Source organism: Coregonus lavaretus (assembly GCF_964263955.1).
Source record: "Coregonus lavaretus genome assembly, chromosome: 2".
In the NCBI taxonomy this organism is placed as follows: Eukaryota; Metazoa; Chordata; class Actinopteri; order Salmoniformes; family Salmonidae; genus Coregonus; species Coregonus lavaretus.
The window spans coordinates 37455114-37473587 of NC_139989.1; the positions used below are offsets into that span (position 1 = coordinate 37455114).

Below are 18474 nucleotides of genomic sequence, written 5' to 3' on the forward strand. Positions count from 1 at the left end.
TTTCAAAACAGTTCTTCAGCTGTCCCCATAGGATAACCCTTTTTGGTTACAGGTAGAACCATTTTGGGTTCCATGTAGAACCCTCTATATGGAACCAAAAAGGTTCTACCTGGAACCAAAAAGGGTTATTCAAAGGGTTCTCCTATGGGGACAGCTGAAGAACCCTTTTAGGTTCTAGATAGCACCTTTTTTTCTAAGAGTGTACTTCCTACATAGCTTCACAGGATTAGATATGTTGTTTCTGTATGATTCATGAAGTACGAGGCTACAAGGCCCATGTTTTAAGATCAACCAGCGGATGTAGGTGCTGCACTCTTATCCAACAGCCAAATTACAACACGAGAGAAACATGCCGGCAGTTAACTCATTAGTTATGTATAATCATGGGTAGACATTATACATTTGTTGTAGATAAACAAATTATGCATAAGAGTTTCTATTACCAGTTAATGATGTGTTAGGAGATAGTCCTCTTGTTAGTGGAGTGCTCTGGAAAACAGACTTTTGCACTAGACTACATGAGAGTGTTGGGGTGTTTGCGGAGGTGGGCGAGAGAGAAGGGAGTGATTGAGGGAATTACGGGTGCGAAGGAAGGAGAGGATGAGGTAGGAAGTGAAGTGTGTGGGTGGGTGGGAAGGAGAGAGGAGAGGAGGAGAGACAGAAAGGGCTGAGCTGGAAACTGACTGAATGAATGGCACTGCAGCGGTAATAAATCAGCCCAAACACTGCAGCTGAGCCCTACACACACATACACACACACACACACACACACACGCGCAAACACACACGCAGTGTGCACTGTTTCATGCATGAGTGCTTTCTCATATAGATGCAAACACACACTCACACACAAAGGCTTATTAACATATTGACTTTAAAACACTGTCACACACACTCATCCATTCCAACCTACACAATCCCATATTCTTTGTCAAGATAATAAACTGATATAATGTTATGACATGGAACACAATGTTGAGCATGGCATAATTATGTTTCTCTTTCTGTATCTCAGAGACCAAGCAGGAGTTGGAGGACCTTACAGCTGACATCAAGAAGACAGCCAATAAAGTCCGCTCAAAATTAAAAGGTAAATATAAAATGGAAATGGAAAATGTTGTGTGAAACACTGGAAAACAGCAATATTGTATGGTGTTAAGTTGTCCACGCCTCAGCTAGATGTTGAACACAAGATTAGAACCTCTTGGCTATGAAGGAAATGATGTCAAACCTACCCTATTTATTTTGTCAAATAACAACATAAGCCAATGTTTAGTCTTTATCAGCCCCTTAAATCAGAGAGTGTTTGTCCTCAAGGGAGTCCCCATGATTTCAGGCCTAACATCATAAAACAAAAAGGTTACGATGGGCAAAAATAAATATATTCGCTATATCTAGTGGCCCGCTGCAATTACGTCAAATGAGCATCTCAGGGACTTTTGTTAAGGACAAGAGTATCAACTCCAACAATTGTATTTTTAATTAGGGGAGAGTTATAACTAAGAGCAAAGCTGAGGGAGCTAAATGTTAACTGCATTGAGAGTTAACAATTCAAGCCATGATGGTTCAAGGACATTGCTGCGTTAATGTGTGACGGTCGAGCCCTGAATTCATCTATCTGGGAGTTCCAACCAACCATTCGCCCCAAACACACACCCCATCCACACTCGCATATGCACATGCACATGAAAACAGCTTTGATGGTAGATATCCGTCTATAATTGCAATCCCCACAAGGTCTGTCTGTTTTTGTCCTTTACGAACACGGATCTGCTTTTCATGTTTTCATTTTCCATTTGTATCTCGAACATACAGACAAATATTTGCATACGTTGAATATACAGAACATACTACAGTCTTGCAAGTGTGTGTATTTATTTGAACCTTATCTGTGATATCGTTTGTTAATACAATAGTCTCTCTCATGTGGTAGATTTATGATCTAATTGAGTAGGAAGTAAAGATCATAACAGAGAGCATACAAAAATCTTGGATTCTCTTTGATTCAACATAATACAGAAAAAACTGCAGAATTTGTCAGGTAACTCTCCATTTTTTAATTTTATTTTTACAGTAGCATTACTATACATTTCAATCCTACCCACTGTGAACACGTGAATATATGCCAATCATTTGGCAATTAAATCAGCCCGTCAGCTGCCTAGTTATGCGTACAGTAGAGAACAGAGAATATACTTCTGGGGGTTTTGCTGTAGAAAATAGGTAGTCTCTGGTGATCCCCCCAAGGGGCATATTGTGAAAAACAAAGCCGCAATGGAGGTGACATCACTCTTGTCATCCAAAAGCCTTCTGCCTCCAGCCTCAGACTGGCAGCATGTCAGGTCGCATCTCAGTTGATGCCAGGATCTAGGAGCAATAAGTTGCTTTGGTCACCATTTCCTAATAACTAATAAAGTGAGAATTGACAAATACCCTTTAAAAACTGTAATAGGACTTGATGGTGTAGCAATTTATATTTTAGGCTTTGCATTCTTCTTAGGAATACTCTCTTGTGCCTCATATGATTCAATAACTTTTTATTGAAAATGCTTTTTTACAATGTAAGATCTACTATTTACAATTGCTCACCGGTCTAGTTCGTAAATTAAGAAGCAACCTCTTCAGACTCCCAGTACACTGAATTGTCCATTAAACCAGCATCAGTACAGCAAAGGTAATAACATTCAAATGAATTGAATGCCAAGCTGCATTATACACAGTGCTAAAAAAATTCACAATTTTCCATCAGACCTCGGGTGAAAGATCACCTCAGGTTTACAGGTGACCGCTACACTATGCTATGCTACTACTCTGCTTCCTTGTACTGTATGTCATGCGGTAGCTTTGCAGTCCAGGAGAGAGAAGCAGCTGTTTAAGACCACATTAAGGAGACCCCCCTTGGCATTATTATGCAAATCAGCTGAGTCATGACAGTGAAAAATGAAACGGCAGTAGGCAGCAAGCCAGAGGAAGTGCCTCACTAGTGTATTGTAGCTAGGTAGCCGACCAACCGTATATCCACCACTATAGATAGATACTCAACTATACTGTAGATTCTCTAGATTGGTCAGGATGTTATGCAACGATAGGGAAAACATCATAGAGCGATACTGTATGACCTCATAGATGCTGTGGGTAAATATGCAATACATTCCCTGCACTATCCACATTACCACAGGTGCACTACACAAGATACAAGAGCAAAGATAGGTCAAGAATACAAAACATTAAATCGATCATTTCAGAGACACAAACTAAAACAAATCATACTTATTACAGTGGGGGGAAAAAGTATTTAGTTAGCCACCAATTGTGCAAGTTCTCCCACTTAAAAAGATGAGAGAGGCCTGTAATTTTCATCATAGGTACACGTCAACTATGACAGACAAAATGAGAAAAAAAAATCCAGAAAATCACATTGTAGGATTTTTTATGAATTTTATTTGCAAATTATGGTGGAAAATAAGTATTTGGTCAATAACAAAAGTTTCTCAATACTTTGTTATATACCCTTTGTTGGCAATGACACAGGTCAAACGTTTTCTGTAAGTCTTCACAAGGTTTTCACACACTGTTGCTGGTATTTTGGCCCATTCCTCCATGCAGATCTCCTCTAGAGCAGTGATGTTTTGGGGCTGTCGCTGGGCAACACAGACTTTCAACTCCCTCCAAAGATTTTATATGGGGTTGAGATCTGGAGACTGGCTAGGCCACTCCAGGACCTTGAAATGCTTCTTACGAAGCCACTCCTTCGTTGCCCTGGCGGTGTGTTTGGGATCATTGTCATGCTGAAAGACCCAGCCACGTTTCATCTTCAATGCCCTTGCTGATGGAAGGAGGTTTTCACTCAAAATCTCACGATACATGGCCCCATTCATTCTTTCCTTTACACGGATCAGTCGTCCTGGTCCCTTTGCAGAAAAACAGCCCCAAAGCATGATGTTTCCACCCCCATGCTTCACAGTAGGTATGGTGTTCTTTGGATGCAACTCAGCATTCTTTGTCCTCCAAACACGACGAGTTGAGTTTTTACCAAAAAGTTCTATTTTGGTTTCATCTGACCATATGACATTCTCCCAATCTTCTTCTGGATCATCCAAATGCACTCTAGCAAACTTCAGACGGGCCTGGACATGTACTGGCATATTTTAAGCACGTCTGGCACTGCAGGATTTGAGTCCCTGGCGGCGTAGTGTGTTACTGATGGTAGGCTTTGTTACTTTGGTCCCAGCTCTCTGCAGGTCATTCACTAGGTCCCCCCGTGTGGTTCTGGGATTTTTGCTCACCGTTCTTGTGATCATTTTGACCCCACGGGGTGAGATCTTGTGTGGAGCCCCAGATCGAGGGAGATTATCAGTGGTCTTGTATGTCTTCCATTTCCTAATAATTGCTCCCACAGTTGATTTCTTCAAACCAAGCTGCTTACCTATTGCAGATTCAGTCTTCCCAGCCTGGTGCAGGTCTACAATTTTGTTTCTGGTGTCCTTTGACAGCTCTTTGGTCTTGGCCATAGTGGAGTTTGGAGTGTGACTGTTTGAGGTTGTGGACAGGTGTCTTTTATACTGATAACAAGTTCAAACAGGTGCCATTAATACAGGTAACGAGTGGAGGACAGAGGAGCCCCTTAAAGAATAAGTTACAGGTCTGTGAGAGCCAGAAATCTTGCTTGTTTGTAGGTGACCAAATACTTATTTTCCACCATAATTTGCAAATCAATTCATAAAAAATCCTACAATGTGATTTTCTGGAGAAAAAAAATCTCAATTTGTCTGTCATAGTTGACGTGTACCTATGATGAAAATTACAGGCCTCTCTCATCTTTTTAAGTGGGAGAACTTGCACAATTGGTGGCTGACTAAATACTTTTTTCCCCCACTGTAAATGTAGTTGATACCAATATACCTGAAGCACGAGGCAAATATCTCAGTGGTCAACCCACTCGCTGCTGATAGACCACTACTAAGAAACTATACAAACGTGCACAAGAGGTCTGATTTTGGGGCGTGAATTCATATACCAGTAGGAGTTTCGGACTAATCTCCTTTGAAGTATAAGCTCCCTCTGAAGACAGATAGGAAACCACTCACTCAAAGGTGCTGAGTCACATTCCTCTATCTAGAAGACTCCCACTCATCTGGTTGTTTCTTCTAAATTGCATCACAAAAGACTTTGATGCTGAGAGAGAGCTTCCTCTATCAAAGGTAACTTATCCAGAACGCTGCAGCCCGTCTGGTGTTCAACCTTCCCAAGTTCTCTCATGTCACCCCGCTCCTCCGCACACTCCACTGGCTTCCAGTTGAAGCTCGCATCTACTACAAAAACATGGTGCTTGCCTACGGAGCTGTGAGGGCATCTGGGCACCATGCAGCAGCAACAAAACATCCAATCAGCAATATGGAAATCTCCTTTGTTATTGATCTAAGGTGGGTTCCAAAGTGGGCCTAGCTTATAGAGACACTAGCGGAGCACTGTGTCTTTGACCAGGGCGCACTGTAATAAAGAAAAAGTACAGGAAGAGGATGTGCCATATGGTGAGACAATTCATCTGGAATATAACAGGGGAACTCTTTGTTAAGAGGTGGAGATATTGTGAGGAGCGGTTGCGCAGTTACATTGACAATCTTATGAAGCTTAATGAAGCCTTTATAAAGCCTACATAGATGATTCACAAATACAAATGTTATACTATAGGTGATATAATAGGTCGTTACGTCTGGTGCTTTGGTTTGACATAGTTTTATTTCTCCATGTTCTCTTTATTGTTCTCAGAAATGCTCTTGGGGAAGGTCACGCAGAGAGAGAGAGAAAACCAATGTAAAACGATGATACGCAAAATATGTTTGAATAATCACATACAGTACACAATATATTATATTGGGTATCACATTATCTCGTAGTTGTGAGAAACCCAACATTTGACCATAAATATGTATCAGGAATTACCTTTTTTTCCAAAAGCTTTTTAAGGACATTGTCTCTATTTATAAGGGGCTTGGCAGGATCCCCCAAATGTGTTGTTTGTGATCAATATTTTATAGTTTTGGGAACATTGCATTTGTTCAAAAGGAGATGGTATTTCATAAGCTGACAGTTTGACATCCCCAAATCCTGCTATTTCTCTGTTTTGTCAATCCAAATGAAATGCACCAAGGGCATTTTACACAGTTACATCACATTTAGAACACAGCTGGAAAATAATGTTTTGTTTGTGGTCAGCAACACACTATGGGCCCGATTCAGACTTAGGAAATCTATTCCTTTTTGACACATTTTGATTTAAAGAGCGACTGCCCCTAAAAAGCAACTTCTCATTTTGAAAATGGCCTACAGTTCTTTCAGAAAGTATTCACACCCCTGTTGTGTTACAGGCTGAATTTAAAATGGACTACATTCAGATTTTGTGTCACTGATCTACACACAATACCCCATAATGTCAAAGTGGAATTATGTTTTTAGAAATGTTTACAAATTAATAAAATTAAAAGCTGAACTGTCTTGAGTCAATAAGCATTCAATCCTTTTGTTATGGCAAGCCTAAATAAGTTCAGGAGTAAAAATGTGCTTAACAAGTCAGATAATAAGTTGCATGGACTCACTTTATATGCAATGTATAATAATGTTTAAAATGACTACACCATCTCTGTACCCCATACATACAATTATTTGTAAGGTCCCTATGTCGAGTAGTGAATTTCAAGCACAGATTCAACCACAAAGACCAGGGAGGTTTTACTATGGTTCACAAAGAAGGGCACATATTGGTAGATGGGTAACAACAACAAAAGCAGACATTGAATATCCCTTTGAGCATGGTGAAGTTATTAATTTTATACTCTGGATGGTGTATCAATATACCCACTCACTACAAAGATACAGGCGCCCTTCCTAAATCAGTTGCTGGAGAGGAAGGAAACCACTCACGGATTTCACCATGAAGCCAGTGGTGATTTAAAAATATTTACAGAATTTAATTGCTGTGATAGGTGATAACTGATGATGGATCAACAACATTGTGAAAAAAGGGAAGCTTGTACAGAATAAAAATATTCAAAATCATGCATCCTGTTTGCAATAAGGCACTAAAGTAATACTGCAAAGAATTTGTCAAAGAAATTGACTTTTTGTCCTGATTACAAAGTGTTATGTTTGGGGCAAATCTGAGTACAACTCTTCATATTTTCAAGAACGCTGGTGACTGCATCATGTTATGGGTATGCTTGTCATCGGCAAGGACTAGGGATTTTTTTTAGGATAAAAAAGAAACAGAATAGAGCTAAGCACACGAAAATTCATTGAGGAAACCTAGTTCAGTCTGCTTTCCAACAGTTTTGACTTAAACCGGCTTGAAAATCTATGGCAAGACTTGAAAATGGTTGTCAAGCAACCAATTTGACAGAGCTTGAAGAATTTGTTAAAGAATAATGTGCAAATGTTGCGCAATCCAGCTGTGGAAAGCTCTTAGAGACTTACCCAGAAAGACTCACAGTTGTAATCGCTGCCAAAGATGCTTCTACAAAGTATTGACTCAGGGGTGTGAATACTTATGTAAATGTGATATTTCTGTATTTCATTTTCAACAAATTAGCAAAAATGTCTAAAAACATGTTTTCACTTTGTCATTATGGGGGATTGTGTGTAAAAATATATATATTTAATCAATTTTGAACTCAGGTTGTAACACAACAAAATGTGGAATAATTCAAGGGGTATGAATACTTTCTGAAGGCACTGTATATTTACAATCCCCTTATGCAAACTGATTACTCATTTACCTAGGTCTTATCAATAGCACTTATCAGTTTATAAATTACAGTACATGGAGATTGGTGTTATTTCTATCATAAAAAAGGAAAGTCAATGTTTTTTCACTTGGAACTGACAAGTTGCTCGACCTTATTAATGATTTCCTCGCGCGTAAAGTCGGTGCAATTATGAGGGAATTAAGTCAAGGTCAGAATACAGCATATCGGAAGACACACCTCTGCCACACCTCCAGTTCTATGATCTCCACCCCAAACGAATAGCTGGCTGGCACATACTTTACCTCATGCTTAAATTCAAGGGCAGAATATGCCTAGAGAGAAAAGTGCATAAAAAGGGAATTAAGTTCCATTTACGCGCATAAATCGGGTCTGATGTTTGGTATGTTGACCCATTAAGTAAAATGCCTCTATCCGTTGTAAAACAGTAGGATTTTATAATTAGGCCTGGGCCTATTTGTAACTGTAGCATTAGCACATTGCACATGACTTACTAATTGCTCCACCCAAGATGGCATAATGTTAGCATATTAGCATGCTATCTAAAGTACCTGACTCTGATGGGGAGGTAACTGACTGAAATTCAGTGGAAGATGGGGAATCTCCTTTCTGTTTGGCGGTTCCATTGTATATTTCTCACAATTTCTTGCCTCTTTCCCAGCAATCGAGCAGAGCATCGAGCAGGAGGAGGGGCTGAACAGATCATCTGCAGACCTGCGAATTCGTAAGACACAGGTGAGTCACTCACTCTATCTTCTGCACATCCACTGAGGAGATGCCAAGTACCAAAAAGGTGTTGATCAAACATAAAGCTGCTGGTATATCATAAAGAAGGAGAATACACGGCTTCACCACCACTTTAGCCTTCTGCCAACTACACTTTTGCAGACCTGGGTTTGAAAAAGAAACGAAAACAAATATTATGTGAATACAGGTTTGGATTTAAAGCTATATTGTTATTGTGCCATGTGGTCTGATGCCTACCCAGAATACCACCACTTAGGCCTAGAGTATAAATCTTCATATAGTAGGAGACTTAACGGATACCTTTATGAAGCGGGAATTCCTAAGGCCTTCATGACCATGGACAGTCATGCACCATTGAATGTAAATGCTCATTATCTTTTGACATGATAGAAAATGTGATAAATTGATAATGTCATTTCAATGACTGATGAACTAAGTGATTACAGTGGGGGAAAAAAGTATTTAGTCAGCCACCAATTGTGCAAGTTCTCCCACTTAAAAAGATGAGAGAGGCCTGTAATTTTCATCATAGGTACACGTCAACTATGACAGACAAAATGAGATTTTTTTTCTCCAGAAAATCACATTGTAGGATTTTTAATGAATTTATTTGCAAATTATGGTGGAAAATAAGTATTTGGTCAATAACAAAAGTTTCTCAATACTTTGTTTTATACCCTTTGTTGGCAATGACACAGGTCAAACGTTTTCTGTAAGTCTTCACAAGGTTTTCACACACTGTTGCTGGTATTTTGGCCGATTCCTCCATGCAGATCTCCTCTAGAGCAGTGATGTTTTGGGGCTGTCGCTGGGCAACACGGACTTTCAACTCCCTCCAAAGATTTTCTATGGGGTTGAGATCTGGAGGCTGGCTAGGCCACTCCAGGACCTTGAAATGCTTCTTACGAAGCCACTCCTTCGTTGCCCGGGCGGTGTGTTTGGGATCATTGTCATGCTGAAAGACCCAGCCACGTTTCATCTTCAATGCCCTTGCTGATGGAAGGAGGTTTTCACTCAAAATCTCACGATACATGGCCCCATTCATTCTTTCCTTTACACGGATCAGTCGTCCTGGTCCCTTTTCAGAAAAACAGCCCCAAAGCATGATGTTTCCACCCCCATGCTTCACAGTAGGTATGGTGTTCTTTGGATGCAACTCAGCATTCTTTGTCCTCCAAACACGACGAGTTGAGTTTTTACCAAAAAGTTCTATTTTGGTTTCATCTGACCATATGACATTCTCCCAATCCTCTTCTGGATCATCCAAATGCACTCTAGCAAACTTCAGACGGGCCTGGACATGTACTGGCTTAAGCAGGGGGACACGTCTGACACTGCAGGATTTGAGTCCCTGGCGGCGTAGTGTGTTACTGATGGTAGGCTTTGTTACTTTGGTCCCAGCTCTCTGCAGGTCATTCACTAGGTCCCCCCGTGTGGTTCTGAGATTTTTGCTCACCGTTCTTGTGATCATTTTGACCCCACGGGGTGAGATCTTGCGTGGAGCCCCAGATCGAGGGAGATTATCAGTGGTCTTGTATGTCTTCCATTTCCTAATAATTGCTCCCACAGTTGATTTCTTCAAACCAAGCTGCTTACATATTGCAGATTCAGTCTTCCCAGCCTGGTGCAGGTCTACAATTTTGTTTCTGGTGTCCTTTGACAGCTCTTTAGTCTTGGCCATAGTGGAGTTTGGAGTGTGACTGTTTGAGGTTGTGGACAGGTGTCTTTTATACTGATAACAAGTTCAAACAGGTGCCATTAATACAGGTAACGAGTGGAGGACAGAGGAGCCTCTTAAAGAAGAAGTTACAGGTCTGTGAGAGCCAGAAATCTTGCTTGTTTGTAGGTGACCAAATACTTATTTTCCACCATAATTTGCAAATAAATTCATAAAAAATCCTACAATGTGATTTTCTGGATATTTTTTTCTCAATTTGTCTGTCATAGTTGACGTGTACCTATGATGAAAATTACAGGCCTCTCTCATCTTTTTAAGTGGGAGAACTTGCACAATTGGTGGCTGACTAAATAATAGTACCTAAGGAAGGCCCTATGAAAGATATATTCAAAATGCACTTTTAAGATTATACAAGTTGGCATATATCAAGAGTTTTAGAGTCGCCATGTGAGAAATGTGCTTAAAAACTAGCGATTAAAGATTAGGATAAATGTTCCGCTGGTTTGAGTCGCAGAGGTAGGTCCTCCCCCTTGGGTTGTAACCTGTTCTTAAATTAACCTGTGACGGTGAATGAACCTTCATTCTCAAATAAAAATTCATAAGGTTGTGAGGTCTGTATGAGGACTAATTATATTTCACTTAGGACCAAATTTAAAAGCCTTTGTTTAGAGAGAGTAACACAAAAACCAAAGGTATGTTCTTTGAATATGAAGTGAAATTATGATGGCACCACATTCTCTGAATGGAATTGTGAAAGATTGTCAAATTGCTCAATGACAAACAGTTATCAATTGTGGCAGGAGGAAGGGTCCTTTTAACCTTTTACTGCAGTGGGCTAAATCAGGGTCACACAGAGTGTTTCTTGGTAGTCTTAAAAAATCTACTTTGAAAGCAAAGTATACACCTCACACACACATGGATATGGGCTTAAACAAAAGAAGTCACCCGTACCATGTCAGATATAGAGTTGAAATGTATTCAATTTTGAGTTTGCACCCCAATATTACACTTTATATACATCACAGAAGACTGAAATATAACAAAACTGTTTGACATAGAAACACCAGATTTTCAGCATTTTTATTTATTTATAATGTTTATTAATTATGAAATTATGAAAAATATTAATAACATTCCACCCATGAGGCCACTAGTCATTTGACTGCAGGAAAGGGATATGAGACCTTTGAATAAGCCGCACATTTTTACATTTACATTTTAGTAATTTAGCAGACGCTCTTATCCAGAGCGACTTACAGGAGCAATTAGGGTTAAGTGCCTTGCTCAAGGGCACATCGACAGATATTTCACCTAGTCGGCTCGGGGATTAGAACCAGCGACCTTTCGGTTACTGGCACAACGCTCTTAACCACTAAGCTACCTGCCGCCACTACGCACCACTGCCCTGCAGTATGAAAAGGAGGTGGTATAAAACAGGAGTGACACAGCAACACTACCAACATTATTCACATACAGTGGGGTCCGAAATGATTGACACCCTTGATAAAGATGAGCAATAATGACTGTATAAAATTAATAATTCAAATACTAAGCTGTACTGTATGCTCAAAAATGTGGGAAATTATATTATTTTATACTAATACAACTGCTCTAAAAGGTAGGGGTCAAAATTATTGACACCCCTAAAAATTCTTATAAATAAAGTAGTCAAAAGTTTAGTATTTGGTCCAATATTCCTAGCACGCAATGACTACATCAAACCTGTGACTCTACAAACTTGTTGGATGCATTTGCAGTTTGTTTCAGATTATTTTGTACCCAATAGAAATGAATGGTAAATAATGTATTCTGTAATAGAGTATGTTTCTAAACACTTCTACATTAATGTGGATGCTACCATGATTATGGATAATCCTGAATGAATCGTGAATAATGATGAGTGAGAATGTTACAGATGAACAAAGGTCATACCCCCAAGACATGCTAACCTCCCCTGTTACTGGTAATAGTGAGAGGTTAGCATGTCTTTGGGGTATGATGTTTGACCCTCTGTGACTTTCTCACTATCACTCACATTATTCATGATTCATTCAGGATGATCCATAATGTAGTCATTGTTTGCTAGAAATATGGGACCAAATACTACACTTTTGACTACTATATTTATAAGAATCTTTAGTGGTGTCAATCATTTTGACCCCTACCTTTTTGAGAAAAAATTATATTACTTGTTAAACAAAATCATCTCTTTCTCTGAGCAATTGTATTAGTATAAAATAAAATAATTCCCCCTATTTTTGAGCTCAGTATTTGAATTATTATCAAGGGTGTCAATCATTTCGGAACCCACAGTATACCAAAACAAGTACAATGGCAAAGGTGACATTTCCCATATCATACCACATGAACAACTCTATATACTGAGTATAGCCCACCTAAACATTCAATCAAGCTATGTACTGAATTGTGCCTTTTTCAAAACGACACCACTTTCCTTTAAACCACCCAAATGTTTATTCATTTGAAATTCAGATAATCTCACTGTGAACCAATGTTCGTCAGAGGTGGCCAGAAAGAGCATCTGTCTCTTTAGGCTCTTGACTCTCTCAACCACCTGATCCTCTGACTCACTGCCACTAATCCAGCCTCCCTTCCATCCTCACCATAGCTACACTTAGAAAAAAGGGTTCCAAAAGGGTTCTTCGGCTGTCCCCTAAGGAGAATCCTTTTTGTGTTCCAGGTAGAACTCTTTTGGGTTCCATGTAGAACCCTCTGTGTAAAGGGTTCTACATGGAACTCAAAAGGGTTCTACATGGAACTCAAAAGTGTTCTACCTGGAACCAAAAGGGTTCTACCTGGAACCAAAAAGGGTTCTTCAGAGGGTTCTCCTATGGGGACTGCCGAAGAACCCTTTTAGGTTCTAGATAGCACTTTTTTTTCTAAGAGTGTACAGTACCTCTCCCTTATTCTCTGTCTTGCATTGTTAGTGGGTTATTCAGGCAAGCGGAGCAGGAAACACTGCTGGGCTGAATCTCAGGCCTTCCCTCCAGGACACAGAATTGAGCCATCCTTGCTTTGACCCCTGCCTGTATTATTTTCGGCAGTAATTCGATGCACAAGGCTCAGTGATACTCAATGATCCCCTCTGGTGGTCGGAACGTTCAACTGCCACTGTCATTGACTTTGCAGCATCAGCAAAATCTCTAATGCAGCAGCCATTATTTGAATGGAGGTGCATGTGTGCATACATATGAAGGCATTTCTGCCATTTTCATCAAGGCTATGATTGATGTGCACTGCAAATGGCCAATTAGGCATCATCACAGTATCAGATGGTGTTGATCGACCTTATTTATGATTTTCTTTGCTCCAATGGCCACTCCCTAACCCCCTCCCATCTGATCTCCTTGTGTCTGTCCCTTTAGCACTCAACGCTGTCACGCAAGTTTGTAGAGGTGATGACCGAGTACAACACCACGCAGTCCAAATACAGGGACCGCTGCAAGGACCGTATCCAGAGACAGCTGGAGATCAGTGAGTATATGTAGCCCACCACCATCGTAGGGCACATTTAATACAACACTATTACACTCAAGGGACTGACATTAGATACTATACTCTATATCAGGGATCATCAACTAGATTCAGCCGCGGGCCAATTATTTGTTGAGAGGATGGTCGGGGGGCCGGAACGTAATTACAAATAATTTGTAGACTGCCAATTGACCGCAAGAATCCCAAACAGATATAATGTTTGACTAAAACATAACAATTTCAAGCCTTGCTTACATTTGTATACGATTGTCCAACAATGAACATACCATTCCACTGATTCCGCTCCAGCCATTACCACGAGCCCATTTTCCCCTATTAAGGTGCCACCAACCTCCTGTGTTATGGAGATATTATACAAGTACAGTTCATAGAGAATAGAACCATACACAGACATTATACTGACATAATCAACCTATATTCTCTCTTTTAGGGTAGGTTAGGCCCAGATTTTGTTCAGCATTCTTTGACAATTACTTTGTTAAAATGACTGCACAAATACAATCCGATTGATTGATTGGTTGATTGATTTTGTGATTGGTAATAAATCAACAAGACTAATGCCATACACACACACATGCTGACAGCAGACAGGGTAACACCGACTGACAAGGAGGTACGTTAGTATCTTACACAAGAAACAGCCAGAGTTCTTACTAAATATACACTGATACCCAACAGCACAGACACAAAGATGGGTTTTGTAGACGTAAGGATATTTTCAAGGCAGCCCCACTCATCTTCATACGAGACAGACTGGAATTCACAGACACTGAGTATCCTTTTAATACTGAAGTGCACAGATACAGACACTGGCAAGCGTTTCATACACAACTCACAGCCATAGTGACATCTGAGGTCCAGACATCAACTAATAGTATGCACAGACACAGTATTTTTCAAAGACTGGGACAGACTAAGCAGAATAAACGCATTTTAAGTTTATTAAGACGATAATATGTAGACAAGGGGGTTGAATGGCCACATATGACCACATATTAGCCAATGATAAGTTGCATAGTCATGCAGTTTGACTTTCCTTATAGTACAGTGATAAATTGATTGTAATTCAGCTCGTACGTTTAATTTAAAAGCTGTATTTTCTTTCATATTATTTCATTTTGAATAATATTTTTAGGATACCTTAGAGCTTTAAATTGATCTAGATTATTCTAGACATCTGGTTAGAGATACGTGCTCTTTTTTAATTACTGCCCAGAATCAGTGCTGTGCCTCAAAGTGGCACTAAAATGGTGGAAATGTGTTGATTTAAATAACTAAGTGCATCAGGCAAAGCGTTAAGATAATTTGTCATTGCGTGTGTGTGTGTGTGTGTGTTTGCGTGCGCTCGGCAGCTGGGAGAACAACCACCAACGAGGAGCTGGAGGATATGCTGGAGAGTGGCAAGCTTGCCATTTTCACCGATGATGTGAGTACAACACCTGAGCCTGGCCATTCCCCATGGCAGACATATATCCACAGTGAAGGCATGGGGACCACAGATGCTAATAACCTGTGTGGCTAGCTATAGCTAGCTAGCTACATCTGTCATGTTTGCATTCAATAAACTACTGTTATGTTGACTATTATTAGTCCTGATATTAATTTTCACAGAAGAAGAATGTTGATTATTACAGGTGGTAAAAGAACAGATAAAATCCTCTTCTCTCCTCATCCTCCATCTCCTTCTCAACCCTCTGTTTTGGGTCCTTAGATCAAGATGGACTCTCAGATAGACAAGCAGGCCCTGAATGAGATTGAGACCCGACACACCGAGATCATCAAGCTGGAGAACAGCATCCGTGAGCTGCACGACATGTTTGTAGACATGGCCATGCTGGTGGAGAGCCAGGTAAAGTTTTGTTTTTATTTGAAATGTTTTTTAAAAATGAATGAATTAATAAACGCCCAGTCTTATGCCATTAGCCTTATGTTGAGCACAGAATCAATTAGAATCGGCCTACTCACACCAATATCAAGGGTGTGGTTTAATTCTGCACCAATGGCATCAGTCATTTTGTGATGTTAAAATGAAAACATTGGAGCATCTATGTATCTTCGAACTGAGCCTTACATCTTCCATAATGAAATCTGTCAAACTGTGATTTCGTTTTTACCACAATTGACTGAGAACAGGGCAGATATTTGGAGCTGAGAGTTGAACAAATGACATTTAGCCTCAGGCGTGTGGGTTCACAGGCATATTTGAGTAATTGTGCTTTGAGACTGGAGAAATGTTGCATGTAGTACCCTGTGACTATTCTAAGTTTAGATTGAGACTGTGAGTAAACACACTGTAGCCTAAACTAGTTCCACACCAATGAGCAATGCTGTGTAGCCATTCAGAAAAGCTCAGGCTACAACTGTAGCCTTTTTATTTCCTGGTTTCATCAGTGTAGCCAGCTCTCTGCTGCTAGTGTTCAGTTATCTTAATTAATGAAGGGTTCTTACAGTATGTTCAGGGTTGTGGCTGTACATTGTGGTTGCACTAACAGTTGAAGTCGGAAGTTTACATACACCTTAGGAAATACATTTAAACTCAGTTTTTCACAATTCCTGACATTTAATCCTAGTAAAAATGCCCTGTCTTAGGTCAGTTAGGATCACCACTTTATTTTAAGAATGTATGTAAACTTCCGACTTCAACTGTAAGTTGAAATGGTATAGCACAGACTTGCACCTTAAAAATACAAAACACCTCACATGAATACTGGATGATATTCTAGAATTTTTGTCTTAAATGTGTTGGTAACATACTACAGTTTATTCCCAAAGTTATGACAAATTAATTAAGTAACATTTTCAAATATCTTCATATTTACAGAATATTTATTAATATTACATAGCATCTCTTTACATTATGTGAGATACAATATGAGAATACTATGTTGCCAATTTCGATTCTCACTGTGAAGAAATGACCATTGACTTCCACTAAGAGCCTATGAATCTCATCAGGACGACCTAAATTATGAAATTGCTTCTGGGTAACAGGGAAATATGGTTTCTAAGTTTAGCTCATGCACTATAAACCGATTATTTCATCCAAACTACAATAGGGGGGAAAACGCTTTTGAGTGACAATTCTTCTCTTTCTCTGAGGGCTTTTCCTCATGGACAATATGCTATTGTGTGTGATGAATAAACATAGGTACTTAGCTAAGCTTATTTCATTTATGTATCAATACTGTTGTTTCCTTTGGCAACATTATGCAGCTCACAATATAAAAAATCTATCCTTTAGATCAAAGACAACATTTAGATGATAAGTGGCTTCATCAATATGACTTACAGTACTTTGTCACTGAAATAAAAATGAATAGAAAACAGGTTATATTTGTGCTAGAAACGTTGTTTGGATTCAACAGAAATACCACACATGAGCCTTAAAAAATATGGGGGGGGGACATATGCATACAATTGTTGTTGAGGCTGACTTAAAGTGGTAATAGACAAGGTATTCTCCTCAGTCTGCTTGCATTTTGATGACGGTGCATTTTGCTGTTTACAGGGAGAGATGATTGACAGAATTGAGTACAACGTGGAGCACTCCGTGGACTTTGTGGAGCGGGCTGTGTCTGACACCAAGAAGGCTGTCAAATACCAGAGCCAGGCTCGCAAGGTAAGTCACAGGCTCTCCGTATAGCAGGGCTAACGCATATAATGTGTATACGCATATATACTGTACTTCCACATGTTTTATGACTGTTCCTTTGCTGTAACCCACATCCCCCACCTACATGAGGATGTATACATACTGTACATTATAATATACATACTATACATATGACATCATATAAACACACACATACACACATACTAAAATAGGCACAGCATCCTCCTACAGTCAATCATACCCCAAAAGGTTAATGCCCACCACCCCCTCATACTATATTATTAAAGAGTACACACACACACTCTAATAACAATAATATTCACCACCTCTTCATGTACAGTACATTTCCTCTTGGGCATTCCACCCTCACTCACACAGTACCTTAATGATTAGTAAGCTACCAACCTTCACAGACATGATAGCTTTGGACACAATGTACACACTAATGTTTTGTATAGTTAAATGAAATTGTCCCTTACCGTAAAATGTGTTCAGAAACTGTCCCATAGCATATATACAATCACAAGTCTCCCTGTGTCTTGCTAACACCATCACTGCCTTGTTGTCCCCCCCTGCAGAAGAAGCTCATGATCATCGTCTGCTGTACTATTTTGGGAGTCGTCTTGGCGTCCACTATCGGCGGATACCTGGGCTTTTAATGACGACAACGACGAAAGACTGCCGCAAGAGAAAAAAAAACACACAGAGAGAAAAACATCAAATACAATTTCAGATAAGGAAAACGTTCTAAAAGGGGTTGGGTGGGGTTGAAAAAACAAAGACAAAAAAAACAAAACCGACATTATATCTGACTAAATACATAACGTATACAAAAAAGAGGGTACAAATAAACATAATATTTGCAATGTTCATGTAAATGTATTGAACATAAGAAACAGCACATGGGTTAGCTACCTGGAAAGAAATATGACGTAAAACATTTTTTTTAAACGTTTCTTTCTTTTTGGGGGGGATCTCCAGGACAGTGCCAATGACTGCTAAATTGTGTGTTGTTCCAGCAAAGGTAGTTTACTTGGACGCGATTTTAGAACATAATGCACAAAACTGTAGAAAGGAATTGGGATGATCGGTGTAGCTTATTTCATAGATACAATAATCACGTTTCGTTGGGAGAGACTGACTTTGGTTTTGGTTGAACA

General features: G+C 39.6%; 1 protein-coding gene across 1 annotated transcript in view; it reads left to right on the forward strand.

Moving 5' to 3' along the window:
* Window positions 1–18084, forward strand: part of LOC311101738 (syntaxin-1B) — a 54525-nt gene extending 36441 nt beyond the window's left edge. The window contains exons 4-10 of the mRNA XM_084142917.1: window positions 1016–1090; window positions 8422–8495; window positions 13572–13680; window positions 15054–15127; window positions 15413–15550; window positions 17210–17320; window positions 17893–18084. Coding sequence (XP_083999043.1) covers window positions 1016–1090; window positions 8422–8495; window positions 13572–13680; window positions 15054–15127; window positions 15413–15550; window positions 17210–17320; window positions 17893–17973 — 662 coding nt within the window. The 3' untranslated portion in view covers window positions 17974–18084. The remainder of the gene's footprint in view (window positions 1–1015; window positions 1091–8421; window positions 8496–13571; window positions 13681–15053; window positions 15128–15412; window positions 15551–17209; window positions 17321–17892) is intronic.
* The last annotated feature ends 390 nt before the right edge of the window (window positions 18085–18474 follow it).